The sequence below is a fragment of the Ranitomeya imitator genome, chromosome 2 (assembly GCF_032444005.1).
Source record: "Ranitomeya imitator isolate aRanImi1 chromosome 2, aRanImi1.pri, whole genome shotgun sequence".
In the NCBI taxonomy this organism is placed as follows: domain Eukaryota; kingdom Metazoa; phylum Chordata; class Amphibia; order Anura; family Dendrobatidae; genus Ranitomeya; species Ranitomeya imitator.
This window is the reverse complement of record NC_091283.1, coordinates 308,052,690-308,070,478: the sequence shown is the minus strand read 5'-3', so window position 1 is coordinate 308,070,478 and position 17,789 is coordinate 308,052,690. Positions and strand designations below refer to the sequence as shown.

The window sequence follows — 17,789 nt, the reverse complement described above, 5'->3', positions numbered from 1 at the left end:
AAGCACATAGTTATACATCTTATTACTTCTACCCAAGTGCATGACCTTACATTTATCCCCATTAAAGCTCATTTGCCATTTATCAGCCCAAGCTTCTAGTTTACATAAATCATCCTGTAATATAAACTTGCCCTCCCCTGTATTGATTACCCTGCAGAGTTTAGTGTCATCTGCAAATATTGAAATTCTACTCTGAATGCCCCCTACAAGGTCATTAATAAATATGTTAAAAAGAAGAGGGCCCAATACTCACCCCTGTTGTACCCCAATGCTAACCGCGACCTAGTCCGAGTGTGTTCCATTAATAATCACCCTTTGTTTCCTATCCCTGAGCCAGCTCTCAACTCACTTGCACATATTTTCCCCTATCCCCATTATTCTCATTTTATGTATCAACCTTTTGTGTGGCACCGTATCAAAAGCTTTTTAAAAGTCCATATACACTACATCTACTGGGTTCCCTTGGTCCAGTCCGGAACTTACCTCTTCATAGAAGCTGATCAAATTAGTCTGACATGAACGGTCCCTAGTAAACCCGTGCTGATACTGGGTCATGAGGTTATTCCTCTTCAAAAACTCCAGTATAGCATCCCTTAGAATACCCTCCAGGATTTTACCCACAGTAGAGGTTAAGCTTACTGGCCTATAATTACCGAGTTCAGTTTTTGTCCCCATTTTGAATATTGACACCACATTTGCTATACGCCAGTCCTGTGGTACAGACCCTGTTATTATGGACTCTTTGAAGATTAAAAATAATGGTCTATCAATGACTGTACTTAATTCTTGCAGTACTCGGGGGTGTATCCCATCCGGGCCCGGATATTTGTCAATTTTAGTGATTTTAAGACGACGCCGTACTTCCTGCTGGGTTAAGCAGGTGACACTTAATGTGGAATTTTTGTTATCACTGATCATATTGGCTGCCATGGGATTTTCTTTTGTACATACTGATGAAAAAAAGTCATTTAGCATATTGGGTTTTTCCTCATCCACCATTTCATCATATTGCATCATAGCGCCTCTATACATCATGTTGTATCATAGTGCCTATGTGCATCATATTGTATCATAGTGCCTCTGTACATCATATTGCATAATGGTGCTTTTGTGCATCATATTGTGTCATACTGCATCATGGTACCTCTATGCATCATATTGCATCATAGTGCCTCTGTACATCATATAACATCATAGTGCTTCATGGTACCTCTGTGCATCATATTGCATCATATTGTATCATAGTGCCTCTGTGCATCATATTGCATCATACTGCATCGTGGTACCTCTGTGCATCATATTGCATCATAGTGCCTCTGTGCATCATAGTGCTTCATGGTACCTCTGTGCATAATATTGCATCATACTGTATCATAGTGCTTATGTGCATCTTATTGCATTATAGTGCTTAGGTGCCTCATGGGGTATTATTAGTGTGACATAGTGCCTCTGTGCTTCATACTACCTCGGACCTTGTGCCTTTTGTGCCTCTGGGTCAGACCTTCTGACTTGTGCCTTGTTGCGTGGCTGCACATTGTATCATCGGCCTACCACCTCACATTTTGTCTTGGGCTCCAACTCTGGTTATAGAGTCCTCGTGTTTTGGACCCTGATCCAACTTCTGTTGCTTCATTCTTTACAACAGGGCTTAGCCAAACAAACAGCTATGCTTGAATTGGCTTAGTAAATTAGCATTTCTTCCATTTCTTCTCAAATGAGCTACTACCTTGAGTGCTAAAGGCAGGTCTCTTTCATAATTAGCTTTAAAAGGTGACATACGTCTTTTTTGGGGGTTCATCCTTTAAAAGGACATACTACTGTCCTGGGAGCAGAAAATCTCACGAGGTGGAAGGAAAGAATCCTTCCCGACTCCACATATGGCAATCAGACTAGTTCCCTTGATCAACATCCAGTAGACAGATTCTTGTCCCATAAGTCCTTTGTATTATGTTACCAGGGACGGCATCTCTGCCTTTGGTACCTTGTGGCAAATCAGCAGCACTGCGTCAGGTGGCAGAGTTTCACATACTCGCTGCTCTTAAGGCTCCTAAGATAAAGAATCTGCATCCAGGACTCTTACAGTTGAGAACCCATAGTCCCACTGTCTCACAGTAGATAATCTCCCTCTGTGATTGGAAGAAACCTACTTTTCTCTAGCCATAGAGTATGGTTACTCCCTCCATGGCTGTCTGGGTGTATAAATATCACTGAGAAGAATTTAGGGTATGTACATGTGTCTAACATCAGTAAAACAGGATTGATGGTCCGCGTTTCCCTTTCAGCGGTTCTAATGAGAAGCCTGACTTTGGTAACGGCAGGAGATTTTACCTGCCACGTGGCAAATTCCTTAGTTTCAATAATATCCAACCCTTACTTGGGATTTAGACATCTAAGGATTCGGAATAGACGTGATCTCCTGGATGAGTAATGTGCGTGCATCCCAATGCTCTGCCATTGTCCATGTACTAACTGTTATTGGTTTGATCTTCCATCAGTCCAGGGTCTTTGTCCTGCAGGTTCCTTGTAGTATGGTAAGTGTTGTGAATTCTGTGGCTGAGTTCACTTCTGTGGTCACAAGTGGTATTGCAGTCTCTGGGCTTCCTCCCTCAGGTGTTTTGGTGAGCTCGTTGGCTGCCTTGCTATTTAGCTCCACCTGAGTCTGCCTTCCTTGCTCCTTGTCAATGTTCCAGTGTTGGATCTGAGCTACTGCATCTTTCCTTGGGCCTGCTGCTCTGCTAGATAAGTGCTTCTAGTTTGTTTTCTGTTTTTTCTGTCCAGCTTGTTATTATCTTTTGCTGGAAGCTCTGAGAAGCAAAGGGGTGCACCGCCGTGCTGTTAGTTCGGCACGGTGGGTCTTTTTGCCCCTTTGCGTGGTTTTCGTTTTAGGGTTTTTGTAGACTGCATAGTTCTCTTTGCTATCCTCGCTCTGTCTAGAATATCGGGCCTCACTTTGCTGAATCTATTTCATTCCTACGTTTGTCTTTTCATCTTGCTAACAGTCATTATATGTGGGGGCTGCCTATTCCTTTGGGGTATTTCTCTGAGGTAAGTCAGGCTTGTATTTCTATCTTCAGGCTAGTCAGCTCCTCAGGCAGTGCCGAGTTGCATAGGTAGTTGATAGGCGCAATCCACTGCTGCTTCCAGTTGTGTGAGGATAGATCAGGTACTGCAGTCTACAGAGATTCCACGTCTCAGAGCTCGTCCTATTGTTTTGGGTTATTGCCAGATCTCTGTATGTGCGCTGATTACTGCACGCTGTGTTGCCTGATTGCCAGCCATAACAGTACAAGGAGCCATTCAATGATTTCCAATAGAGGGAAAAAAGAAATCCTGACATCATTTTTTTTTCTTAGCTCTGTCTTCAGTCTTTTTTTTCCCCTAGACATTAGAGTGCTTCAGGACACAGCTGTGGACATGGATATTCAGGCTCTGTGCTCCTCAATGGATAATCTCGTTGTAAATGTACAAAAGATTCAAGATACTATTGATCAGAAATCGATGCTAGAACCAAGAATTCCGATTCCTGAGTTGTTTTTTGGTGACAGAACTAAGTTCCTGAGCTTCAGAAATAATTGTAAGCTATTTTTGGCCTTGAAACCTCATTCTTCTGGTAATCCTATTCAACAGGTTTTGATTATTATTTCTTTTTTGCGCGGCGACCCACAGGACTGGGCGTTTTCTCTTGCACCAGGAGATTCTGCATTGAGTAATGTTGATGCATTTTTCCAGGCGCTGGGATTGCTTTACGATGAGCCTAATTCAGTGGATCAAGCTGAGAAAAATCTGCTGGCTTTATGCCAGGGTCAGGATGATGTAGAAGTATATTGTCAGAAATTTAGAAAATGGTCAGTACTCACTCTGTGGAATGAATCTGCACTAGCGGCTTTGTTCAGAAAGGGTCTCTCTGAAGCTCTTAAGGATGTAATGGTGGGATTTCCTATGCCTGCTGGTTTGAATGAGTCTATGTCCTTGGCCATTCAGATCGGTCGTCGCTTGCGCGAGCGTAAATCTGTGCACCATCTGGCGGTATTGTCTGAGAGTAAGTGTTAAATATTAATTATTCTTATTTTTATTCTGTACCGAGCACATGGTTTCTTGCTGACATTATCCAAAGCTATTTCTGTGTATGTAGCTCAGAGTATAAGTTAACGCCATATACAGGGAACACGTGATCAGTGTTGAGCATATATAAACGTCTCTTAGGAGGGGGTGGGGGGCTTTTTGTCACGTGGGACGGTCACCTCCCTTCCTTCACCATCATTCTCCATGGACATGAGACAAGACACGAGGAACAACAGCTGTTAGCTACTCCATGCCATGATGACTTCAGACTTTCACACAGACAGATGACTTCTACCATTCTACCTTTTAAAGATGAGTAACAGGAGAAGCGCTGATATCTACACATGGACACTCTGTTTGTAATTGTTTCATCTACCTTTTATGTTTTTGCTGCGATGGTGGATAACTCAATAAACCACTATACTTTCGTCAGAATATCATGACATTTTTCTTTTAAGAATAACGCACCTGGTTAAGTCTTGATTAGATATTTTTGCGCAATAACGATTTTTAACATTTGGCCTAGCCAGCCAGTTTTGATTTTTTTGTGCTATTTTTGCGTGAATTTCCTTCTTCTTGCACACGGGGGAAGACAGAACAGTTCCGCTAGATTGTGCAAGTATTCAGGAATTCCACTTCAAAACTTCAAGTCACAAAGATCTCACAAGAACCTACGAATGACGGAGACTAACAGGTGTTGTACGGATTGACAGCAAGCACTGGTAGTGCTGAAGAACAGACGTGCTAAAAATAGCCGTGCTGAAGTCCGGAGCCCAGCGTTGTAAAAGCAAAGGAACTACAAGCTGAGATTTCAAGGTAAGACAAATGGATTTGATAAATTCATATGCTAAATCAAGTCAGATAGACTTTGTAAGTTTGTACGGATCTAGCTTAGAAATATTTTGGTCTAATTTATTTTCAGAATGCAGAACCGCGAATTTGAATTTAGATTGTAAGCTAATGTCTAAGAAAAAAGAAAAAGAGCAACTTAAAAATATCTTACATATGGTTTATGTATTTAACGAGTTTGTCATAGAGAAGTCCAAAAAAGACAGTGTAGAAAGAATTTCTAAGGAAACTAATGATGTTCCCAAGATTGACTGTAATGTGAAGAGTGAGAAAGATGTGACGCACGTATCTGTGATGACGATGACCACCCAAAGTGACATTGACTTTGTGACACAAAATGAAAAACAAGATGGAGGAAGTGAAGGAGACATGACAATTGACAAAGATGATCTACGAGGGACAGATGTACCATTGCCCTTAAAAATAGACGACTCAGAGGCCCAACTCCAACTTAAATCTAGGAAAATCCTGCTAAAATTTTGCAAAATCATTCCTGCATATGATGACAAAATCCATGTGTGCAGAAATTCAGAGATATTTGAGAGTTTTGCTGATAAGTTTGATTTGACTAATGTGCAGAGAAATAATTTGTTTAAAATTTGGCTTCCGGTAATCTTCTCCAGAAGACTCTCACTAAAAATGCAGACTGATGAGTTCCACGAAAAGATGACTGATGTAGAAAGATTAAGAATTTTGATTTTCTGTGGATTGAAAGAAAATTATCCAGATCTTGATATTCTTCTAAAATTGAAGATTGGCCGGGAAGAATGTACGTTTACTTTTATGGCCATTTTTGAAAGGATTTATAAATTGGTCTGTACGAATTTGAATCAACAATCCATGATAAATTGTTTTGTAAACAAGTTTAAATTCTTAAATCCTGTATCTCGTATAATTGCTACACAGAAAAATTCTTTATACGAATGCGCCCAATCCCTTGATTTTTCTAGAAAACACGAGAATCTTGAAAGGAAAACACATTTTACTAAGTTTTTGAAACCAGTCAGAATTCAATCTTATCAAAAGCCAAAATCAAAATCTTCAAACCTGTTCCAAAATCAAATCTATGAAGTACGAAGAAAATTACATATTTGCTATAAACCCTATGAAAAGATTCAGGAGTCTATTAAAGAAATTTCTCTGAAAGATTTAAAATCTGAAGGCTCAGATCTGTCTGTAAAGATGGCGGAGACTGACAGACGGAAGCAGGTGAGTATCCAAGGGGGAGCTCAGCTGAACACTCCATTATCACAGCAGCTCTTCAAAGAGTCCATAGGGTTAAAACTGACCTTACTAAATTTAGCATTTCAGCAGATTATCGACAAACAGCCAAATTTTGGGATAGGAATTGGCTAAAAATTAATTATATTATATGATGAGTTATACAATGTATTATTTATTAATGTAATTATTCTATTTCAATATAATTCTGCAGTTACATATATTAATATAATATACAGTAAATACTGTAGCATATTTGTATAAATAGAGATTATATTAACTGCATTTTTATATATATAGCGAAATAATTAAAATATACTCCAGTAAAAAATATTTAGAATTACAATTAAATACATTTATTAAGTATATACATATGTATAAGATATCTAAATTATTTTGTTTTGAAATAAATATGAAAATAACCTTTATCTTTTATTTTCCCTTAGAATTTTACTTTCAAAGCGAGGATTGAACAAAAAATACCTGTTTCATGAATTTATGTCTTATTCACACAGGAAGTTATATTAACTGCATGATTTTTATATATTTAACACTTAAAAATAAATAATATATCTAACAACCTAAAAATGTGTGTACTACATGTAAATTTTCTTTCTGTAATAATCTAAAACGTGTTTTTTTTTTCCTCCCACTGCATGGTGTGACATATGTGAGTTAAGGGATATCATATAGCCTTGTTTTTTAATTTTAGGAATTTTCCTCAGCCTTACATTCAAAGGGTCTTAGTTACAGGCTTGTACCGAAATAGCGTTAGAACATTCAACTCAAGTTTCTTGTAAATGAGTCCAGTCCTTTCTATAGTTTAAAACATACTGATACTGTTAAATAATATTTGGGGAATATTCAAAGGAATATTAGAATACTAAATTTAATAGATTACAATGCGCATTGATTGATAATTAGGATACAATATTTTGGGTTAATATACATGTTTTTTATTCTTTGTATGTGAAATGTATTGTGAACGTCTATGTGAGTCACATGTGACAGGTGAGAGAACATATGAGCAGCTGCTGAGTGCATTTGACATGAGATGTGATGTAAGAGTGACCAGAGCGTGGTATGTGGAATGTGGAATGTGGATGCACAGTTTGACTGAGGCCTCATGATTTATGGTATGTTTGAGAGAAAAGAAAAAAAAAAACCAACAACTTTGTGTTTAATAAATAATAAGATTCAGTTAAATTATTAGAATATTAAGATATATTTAAATATTATTATTCAACATATATTTCTTTAGTTATTATTATTTAATAAGTACAATAACACATCAATATGGTTTATCAAGGAAACCTACATTTAGAACATTTTTTCCTAATGATAATTTTTTCATATTTCAGTGTTTTTTTTTATATTTACATAGATGAGTATACATCTTCAAACAAATATATGGCACAAGTTGATATGACAGTTATAAAAATAATTATTTTTCACTTGGGTTTTTACAAATTAATTTTTTCATAAAATAATATTTTTTGATATTAAGGGGGAAATGTGTTTTTGATCTTGATCACATCATCACATTTCATCAATACCTCTTCTTCACATTTTAATAAAGAAGAAATATTAATAAGGTATTATTGGGTACAATAACAATAAATATTATAAATATCATTTTTTTCTCTTATGAAGGGTATTATATGCAAAGTTGCATAATTTCAATATTTTGGTGTTCCAAGGTTATGACAACATCTACATGAGGAAAATATTAAGGGAATGTGTTATTGAGACATAATCTCAGCATTTGTCATCAACATATAAAGGCCTTATTTTTATTTTTTATTCTCATTTTTATTTTTCATTTTTTTCCACTTTTCTTTCAATTTTTATTTTTCATTCTTATTTTTCATCAAGGAAAAATCAATATTTAATAGAGTAATGTCTACAAGCATATTGCTTTATCAAATATAGTGATCATATGGTTTCATTATATAAGAAATGTTTCAATTCCTGAGTTAAATACAACAATTCTTTCACTCATTCATTCATTTATTCATATATATATTCTTATTTTGGTTCATGGCTATACATACTTACATATTATTGGTTTATTGAACATAAATTAATAAAGTTTTAATAATAAATATCAGCACTTGTTACATAAAAGACATACTGACATCTATGGGTTCAAGAAGAAATTACACCTACGACATAAAAATGTCCAATCACATGAAGAATATGGTAAATAATATACTATCATTTATTATTATTATTATTATTATTATTATTATTTTATTTTCTAAATATAAATTTCATATTAATATAATTTAATAATTATATGGATATTATTGATTGCTATGGTACGCTGTGATATTATAAGTTAGGGAAATTACCAGATTTGGTATAGAATAGGGAATGAAGACTTCAATCAAGATACTAAAGACGTTAATAAAGATTTTATATTTTTCTAAATTCAATTGATTCTTAAAAGTTACAAGAAGAAAAGCCGTTATCCAGAAGTTCCACAAGGTAACAATGCTATGATTTCTGAGTAATAGACTGTGTCAAATGCAATTCATGTCACCACTGACAACAACTACAGCATCCATCACTGACTATGAGTACAGTATCAAAGATGAACTGTGTTATTACGTTCCAGTGGTTTCCTATCACCTATAAGACTTCCATGAAAGCTGGTGAACACTCAGGTAATTGTCAGGACGCTACAACCCTGACATGTGTCCTGTGTACTAAGGACTGGTTATGGTGCTATGTTTAGCAAGGAAGAGTCAATGTAACCCTTGCTGTGCTGACCAAAGACGTCACACCTGTCCCAAGACCAGTGCGGACGATATGAGGATTCCAGATGATTTCCAAGGCGAGCCAGTGTAAGTCCAGGTCTCTAAAGGTGACACTGCACAGATATTAAAGCTTCATTTCATCTATGAACATTGTTTTCTTATCAACATTTGAATTTATGGACTTTGATTGACACATGACACACAGTCTCTACATATCTACATGCTATCATCTATTTCAAAAGACTTATAATAAAGATTGTTTAAAAGAACCAAGAAGACATCAATATGAAGACCAGATGACATCAGACCTGAGATGCTTCAAGTAGATATAGGGAAGTATATATATATATATTTTATATGAATATTGGTCACGGCTTACCATAACATGAATTTATATATCATTATATTATTGAGAACATATAACATTATTATTGATATTATTTATTACATCATTTTGCCAAAGAAGAAAGAAGATCTTATTATTATTTTAATTTGAGGGTTCCAATCAATGTCTGTCACCCTCAAAAGGGGGAATTGTTAAATATTAATTATTCTTATTTTTATTCTGTACCGAGCACATGGTTTCTTGCTGACATTATCCAAAGCTATTTCTGTGTATGTAGCTCAGAGTATAAGTTAACGCCATATACAGGGAACACGTGATCAGTGTTGAGCATATATAAACGTCTCTTAGGAGGGGGTGGGGGGCTTTTTGTCACGTGGGACGGTCACCTCCCTTCCTTCACCATCATTCTCCATGGACATGAGACAAGACACGAGGAACAACAGCTGTTAGCTACTCCATGCCATGATGACTTCAGACTTTCACACAGACAGATGACTTCTACCATTCTACCTTTTAAAGATGAGTAACAGGAGAAGCGCTGATATCTACACATGGACACTCTGTTTGTAATTGTTTCATCTACCTTTTATGTTTTTGCTGCGATGGTGGATAACTCAATAAACCACTATACTTTCGTCAGAATATCATGACATTTTTCTTTTAAGAATAACGCACCTGGTTAAGTCTTGATTAGATATTTTTGCGCAATAACGATTTTTAACAGTAAGCCTGAGCCTATGCAGTGCGACAGGACTATGACTAAAGTAGAACGGCACGAACACAGACGTCTGAACAGACTGTGTTTCTATTGTGGTGATTCTACTCATGCTATTTCTAATTGTCCTAAACGCACTAGGCGGTTCGATAGCTCTGCCGTTATTGGTACTGTACAGTCCAAATTCCTTTTGTCCATTACCTTAATGTGCTCTTTGTCATCATATTCTGTCATGGCGTTTGTGGATTCAGGCGCTGCCCTGAATCTGATGGATTTGGATTATGCTAAACGTTGTGGATTTTTCTTGGAGCCTTTGCGGTGTCCTATTCCGTTGAGAGGAATTGATGCTACACCTCTGGCCAAGAATAAGCCTCAGTACTGGGCCCAGCTGACCATGTGCATGGCTCCTGCACATCAGGAAGTTATTCGCTTTTTGGTACTGCATAATTTGCATGATGTGGTCGTGTTGGGGTTGCCATGGCTACAAACCCATAATCCAGTATTGGATTGGAACTCTATGTCGGTAACCAGCTGGGGTTGTCAGGGAGTACATGGTGATGTTCCATTTTTGTCTATTTCGTCATCCATTCCTTCTGACATCCCAGAGTTCTTGTCGGACTTTCAGGATGTATTTGAAGAGTCCAAGTCTGATGCCCTTCCTCCGCATAGGAATTGTGATTGTGCTATCGATTTGATTCCTGGTAGTAAATTCCCTAAGGGTCGTTTATTTAATTTGTCCGTACCTGAACACACCGCTATGCGCAGTTATGTGAAGGAGTCCCTGGAGAAGGGACATATTCGCCCATCGTCGTCACCATTGGGAGCAGGGTTCTTTTTTGTAGCCAAGAAGGATGGTTCGCTAAGACCGTGTATTGATTACCGCCTTCTTAATAAGATCACTGTTAAGTTTCAGTATCCCTTGCCATTGATTTCTGACTTGTTTGCTCGGATTAAGGGGGCTAGTTGGTTTACTAAGATTGATCTTCGTGGTGCGTATAATCTGGTGAGAATCAGGCAGGGAGATGAATGGAAAACGGCATTTAATACGCCCGAGGGTCATTTTGAGTATCTGGTGATGCCGTTCGGACTTGCCAATGCTCCATCTGTTTTTCAGTCTTTTATGCATGACATTTTCCGTGAGTATCTGGATAAATTCTTGATTGTTTACTTGGATGACATTTTGATCTTCTCAGATGATTGGGAGTCTCATGTGAAGCAAGTCAGAATGGTTTTCCAGGTACTGCGTGTTAATTCCTTGTTCGTGAAGGGATCAAAGTGTCTCTTCGGTGTGCAGAAAGTTTCATTTTTGGGGTTCATCTTTTCCCCTTCTACTATCGAGATGGATCCGGTTAAGGTTCAGGCCATCCAGGATTGGACTCAGCCGACATCTCTAAAAAGTTTGCAGAAATTCCTGGGCTTTGCTAATTTTTATCGTCGCTTCATCTGTAATTTTTCTAGCATTGCCAGACCATTGACCGATTTGACCAAGAAGGGTGCTGATTTGGTTAATTGGTCTTCTGCTGCCGTGGAAGCTTTTCAGGAGTTGAAGCGTCGTTTTTGCTGTGCCCCTGTGTTGTGTCAACCTGATGTTTCTCTTCCGTTCCAGGTCGAGGTTGATGCTTCTGAGATTGGTGCAGGGGCGGTTTTGTCACAGAGAGGTTCTGGTTGCTCAGTGTTCAAACCATGTGCTTTCTTTTCCAGGAAATTTTCTGCTGCTGAGCGTAATTATGATGTGAGCAACCGAGAGTTGCTGGCCATGAAGTGGGCATTCGAGGAGTGGCGTCATTGGCTTGAGGGTGCTAAGCATCGCGTGGTGGTTTTGACTGATCATAAGAACCTTACTTATCTTGAGTCTGCCAAGCGCTTGAATCCTAGACAGGCCCGTTGGTCGTTATTTTTTGCTCGTTTTGATTTTGTGATTTCATACCTTCCGGGCTCTAAAAATGTGAAGGCGGATGCTCTGTCTAGGAGTTTTGTGCCCGACTCTCCGGGGTTATCTGAGCCGGCGAGTATCCTCAAGGAAGGAGTCATTGTGTCTGCCATCTCCCCTGATTTGCGGAGAGTGTTGCAGAAATTTCAGGCTAATAAACCTGATCGTTGTCCGGCCGAGAAACTGTTCGTCCCTGATAGGTGGACTAGTAAAGTTATCTCTGAACTTCATTGTTCGGTGCTGGCCGGTCATCCAGGAATCTTTGGTACCAGGGAGTTGGTTGCTAGATCCTTCTGGTGGCCATCTCTGTCACGGGATGTGCGTGCTTTTGTGCAGTCCTGTGGAATTTGTGCTAGGGCTAAGCGCTGCTGTTCACGTGCCAGTGGGTTGCTTTTGCCCTTGCCGGTCCCGAAGAGGCCTTGGACACATATTTCGATGGATTTCATTTCTGACCTTCCCGTTTCTCAAAAGATGTCTGTCATTTGGGTGGTCTGTGATCGCTTTTCTAAAATGGTCCATCTGGTGCCCTTGGTTAAATTGCCGTCCTCCTCTGATTTGGTGCCTTTGTTCTTCCAGCATGTGTTTCGTTTACATGGCATTCCTGAGAATATTGTTTCTGACAGAGGTTCCCAGTTTGTCTCGAGGTTCTGGCGAGCCTTTTGTGGTAGGATGGGCATTGACCTATCTTTTTCCTCGGCCTTCCATCCTCAGACTAATGGCCAGACCGAACGAACCAATCAGACCTTGGAAACATATCTGAGATGTTTTGTTTCCGCTGACCAGGATGATTGGGTGTCATTTTTGCCGTTGGCTGAGTTCGCCCTTAATAATCGGGCCAGCTCGGCTACCTTGGTCTCTCCATTTTTCTGCAATTCTGGGTTCCATCCTCGTTTCTCTTCAGGACAGGTTGAGTCTTCGGACTGTCCTGGTGTGGATTATGTGGTGGACAGGTTGCAGCAGATCTGGACTCAGGTAGTGGACAATTTGACCTTGTCCCAGGAGAAGGCTCAGCTTTTCGCTAATCGCAGACGCCGTGTGGGACCCGACTTCGTGTTGGGGATCTGGTTTGGTTATCTTCTCGTCATATACCTATGAAGGTTTCCTCTCCTAAATTTAGACCTCGTTTTATTGGTCCGTATAGGATTTCTGAGATTCTCAATCCGGTGTCTTTTCGTCTGACCCTCCCAGACTCCTTTTCCATACATAATGTATTCCATAGGTCGTTGTTGAGGAGATACGTGGCACCTATGGTTCCATCTGTGGAGCCTCCTGCCCCTGTTTTGGTGGAGGGGGAATTGGAGTATATTGTGGAGAAGATTTTGGATTCTCGTGTCTCTAGACGGAAACTCCAGTATCTGGTCAAATGGAAGGGTTATCCTCAGGAAGATAATTCCTGGGTTTTTGCCTCTGATGTCCATGCCCCAGATCTTGTTCGTGCCTTTCATGTGGCTCATCCTGGTCGGCCTGGGGGTTCTGGTGAGGGTTCGGTGACCCCTCCTCAAGGGGGGGGGTACTGTTGTGAATTCTGTGGCTGAGTTCACTTCTGTGGTCACAAGTGGTATTGCAGTCTCTGGGCTTCCTCCCTCAGGTGTTTTGGTGAGCTCGTTGGCTGCCTTGCTATTTAGCTCCACCTGAGTCTGCCTTCCTTGCTCCTTGTCAATGTTCCAGTGTTGGATCTGAGCTACTGCATCTTTCCTTGGGCCTGCTGCTCTGCTAGATAAGTGCTTCTAGTTTGTTTTCTGTTTTTTCTGTCCAGCTTGTTATTATCTTTTGCTGGAAGCTCTGAGAAGCAAAGGGGTGCACCGCCGTGCTGTTAGTTCGGCACGGTGGGTCTTTTTGCCCCTTTGCGTGGTTTTCGTTTTAGGGTTTTTTGTAGACTGCATAGTTCTCTTTGCTATCCTCGCTCTGTCTAGAATATCGGGCCTCACTTTGCTGAATCTATTTCATTCCTACGTTTGTCTTTTCATCTTGCTAACAGTCATTATATGTGGGGGCTGCCTATTCCTTTGGGGTATTTCTCTGAGGTAAGTCAGGCTTGTATTTCTATCTTCAGGCTAGTCAGCTCCTCAGGCAGTGCCGAGTTGCATAGGTAGTTGATAGGCGCAATCCACTGCTGCTTCCAGTTGTGTGAGGATAGATCAGGTACTGCAGTCTACAGAGATTCCACGTCTCAGAGCTCGTCCTATTGTTTTGGGTTATTGCCAGATCTCTGTATGTGCGCTGATTACTGCACGCTGTGTTGCCTGATTGCCAGCCATAACAGGTAAGCTGATCTCTAACCGAGGTTTAATCTGAGCCCAGGAGGACCGATGAAGGAACATTCCTGTGTTATAAGCGCATGCAGCTGATTATTGGTTGGTACAGTCCTCATTGTGTGGTGGCTGGGACTATCACCATAGTTTTGCTGAGCAATAAGGTTTTTTGTAAACCTATTTTGGGGCTGTGGTGTTTATAAGTGTCTATCACAATAACGGTAATTCACTGCGGTTCATTATTGGTATTGGGGCTCAGTATGTCTGCTTCACTCTCCGTTTCTGCTCCATACCTTGTTTACCACATTCATACTGAAATTGGCCATTATAGACCTATATCAGACACTCACTACGTTGATTATTTTTGCGGATTTCTTTAGATAGCTACTGTATATTTCTTCTGATCATTTCTATATCTAGCCTGGTTTTTGCCTGCGACTTTGGTCCTTGGGCTTCTGTACCCACCCTGGAACCTTTACTTTGGTATTCTCCATGGTGCTGTCCGGAGGGATGTAATGGAAAAAGGGAATTAGACCTACCAGTAATTCTGTTTCCCGGTAGTCCCTCAGGACAGCACCCTTATTTCCCTCCCTTATGTTTGTCTTTAGGCTTGCATGGGTTCAATCTTCCGGCAGATAGTTGATCCGTTGGGTCGCCATGGCTCGAGATTAAGATGAAGCCGTTAAATGGTTTATTACATACACGTTTGTAAGGCTGTGTTTAGACCATTTCCTTCCATCCTTCTGTGGTGCTTTGAAAAAACACTGAAGAGTGGAGGTGGAAAGGGCTTTTTAAACTCTCTTTGATCCTGTCCTGCTATAGGTCAAGGGAGGACTACCTCCATGGTGCTGTCCTAAGGACTACCTGGAAACAGAATTACCAGTAGGTCTAATTCCCTTTTTTATGAGGCAGATCGCCTGGAAAAGTTTGTTTCTACAACAAACTTTCCTAGTGATTTGTTTCATTGGCTGGTGTAATGCTGACATCATCAGGATCTGAACCAATCAGGGCTTGCTGAGGTCGGGGTTACAGGATGCATTGTGCACCGGAATCCCCTCGTTATAAGGTACGTAGGGGTCCTGATGAGCACAAAACTGCCATCCGTAGACAAACGACGGCACTGCACAATGTCAGTGCTGTACAAAGCCATGCCGTTGGCGGTCACAAAGCGCTTAAGTTAAGGGTACCATCATTTCTGTCCAGGCCTATTTCATAAGTTTTGTTTTTTATTTTAATTCTGTGGAAGCATGGTTGAAAAGCAATGTCTGACTTTCATTTGTTTATTATCATTGATGTTTGATTTATTATTACTTTTGTCAGATTCAAGTTATTTCTGTGACCATTGTGGGTTTTTCTGTCATTAAACGAAGGGTGCCAACAATTTAGACCACGTGTGTAGGAGGAATGAATATTTTGACTCCAGTGCCACTTTCCGGAAATTAACACGCAGTGGCTGTTGGAGAGTGAAATTTACACATTTGCCATTTTATTATCCAGTGCATAGTGTCCAGATTGTGCTCCAGGAGACACACACTGCAAATTAAGTGGATTCTTCTCACTATAATATTGCTAAATGCAGGAATCCTAAATGTTGTTTGAGCACACTGCAAGACTCAGAAGTGAGAGCGGATTTTGCTGGATTGATTTATAGAAACGCTGTTACTTTTCAACAACCTCTGTTTTTCCATTGACAGATGATGGACCTGAGTGGAGACTTGTTCTTTGTGAGATGAGAATATGTATTATTTTCGCCTGCATAAAATTGATTGGTTTCTTTTTATTCGATATTTGGGAGGCAGAATAAACAAACAGCTGAACACCACGCACTACTGGTTCATCCAACAAGGTTTTCTATTAGACTGTGAACTGTCATAGTCTTGGTAAATAATTAAAGTCTTTTTTACATAAACTGTAAATGGCAAGCTAAGTAGAAATGTTCAAACATATAAAACTCAAGGATATTTTATTTAAAAAAATTGTGTTTTTTTTCTTAGCAGATGACTGTACCAGGAGATCAGACGGACAGTTGACATCTTCAGTTTTTAAATCTGATGATTTTGAGATCCCACAAGATACAACTGAAGTGATTGCTGTTACTCCAGATATATCATCATCCATTCACAGCAAAGTTCTGTTATCTGATCCTATGAAACAGAACCCATCTGCTGATTCATTACTGACTGCTGAGGAAAATCAAAGTCACAAAAGAGGCATTAAAAAACAAACTGCTCCTAAAGCAAAGAAGTCATTTTCATGTTCAGAATGTGGGAAAAGTTTTAAATGGAAATCAGATTTGGTTCATCACCATAGAACTCACACAGGGGAGAAGCCTTTTTCCTGTTCAGAATGTGGGAAATGTTTTAACAGCAAATCACATTTTGTTACTCACCATAGAACTCACACTGGGGAGAAGCCTTTTTCCTGTTCAGAATGTGGGAAATGTTTTAACAGCAAATCACATTTTGTTACTCACCATAGAACTCACACTGGGGAGAAGCCTTTTTCCTGTTCAGAATGTGGAAAATGTTTTACCCTCAAAGAGAATCTTGTTAGACACCAAATAACTCACACAGGGGTGAAGCCTTTTTCATGTTCAGAATGTGGGAAATGTTTTAGCCAAAAATGGTATCTTGTTAGTCACCAGAGAACTCACACAGGGGAGCAGCCTTTTTCCTGTTCAGAATGTGGGAAATGTTTTATCCAAAAATCAGATTTGGTTAGGCACCAGAGAACTCATACAGGGGAGAAGCCTTTTTCCTGTTGAGAATGTGGGAAATGTTTTAAATGGAAAGTGCTTCTTGTTAGATATCAGAGCAGTCACACAGAGGAGAAGCCTTTTTCCATTTCTTAATGTTGAAAATATTTTACTTGGAAATCATCTGTTAATAAACATCAGAGACGTCACATAGGGAGAATCCTTTTTTATGTTCATAATGTTTGAATAGTTTTAACCAAAATTGAATCTTCTTAAAAAGGTTGTCTCTTGTCATTCTTCATGTTTGCTAACAGAAGGATAAAACTAAACTTTATTAATTCCAAATGTAAACCTATACCCATAATTCACCTCTGAAGGTTAGTCAGTAGGTGACTAATAGAAAAAAACATGTACCCCACAGTTCAGTATATAGGGTGAGGTGATGTATACTCACTCCCTCTCCAAGCCTCTCATTTCTATGGGTTTCATCGTCCTCACCAAAGGCGACTCATCAGGAGAATCTTTAATATTGACCTATATTCAAGCGGGACTAGACAAATAAAAGCTAAAATCATGTATCATGTTATCCGAAACAGAAAACTAGCCACATATTGGCAGATCCCAGACTTCAAACTATGTATTTCATAAGTTTATAAGCCACTTGTCACGGATCCCACCAATCTGTCACGTTCACAGGTAAGATACCTTTATCATTCCCACCCCTAACACCAATTTAACATGAACCGGGGTTGTTTAGTTGCCCCTGGTTCCTTCTTTAGGGGATTTATCTATATCCCACTTCCCAATTCCACTTTGGAACTTGCAGCTCCCCTTACCCTCATGTCAGTCAGGGTACTGCACCTAGGGTAATTAGTCGCCAGAAGGGCTGCCTGCTATGTTATGGCTATTGGGAGTGCTACAGCGAGGGTGATATAACTAATCCCACAGAGGCGGGAA

At 39.6% G+C, this 17,789-nt stretch overlaps 1 protein-coding gene across 3 annotated transcripts in view; it reads left to right on the top strand.

Annotated features, from left to right (window-relative positions):
• LOC138663373 (oocyte zinc finger protein XlCOF8.4-like) overlaps positions 1-17,041 on the top strand; it is a 101,633-nt gene extending 84,592 nt beyond the window's left edge. For 2 of the 3 annotated variants that reach the window (XM_069749553.1, XM_069749551.1), the window contains exon 7: positions 16,132-17,041. In XM_069749553.1, coding sequence (XP_069605654.1) covers positions 16,132-16,901 — 770 coding nt within the window. In that variant the 3' untranslated portion in view covers positions 16,902-17,041. The remainder of the gene's footprint in view (positions 1-16,131) is intronic. The other variant, XM_069749552.1, reaches the window with a different exon arrangement.
• Positions 17,042-17,789: the final 748 nt, after the last annotated feature.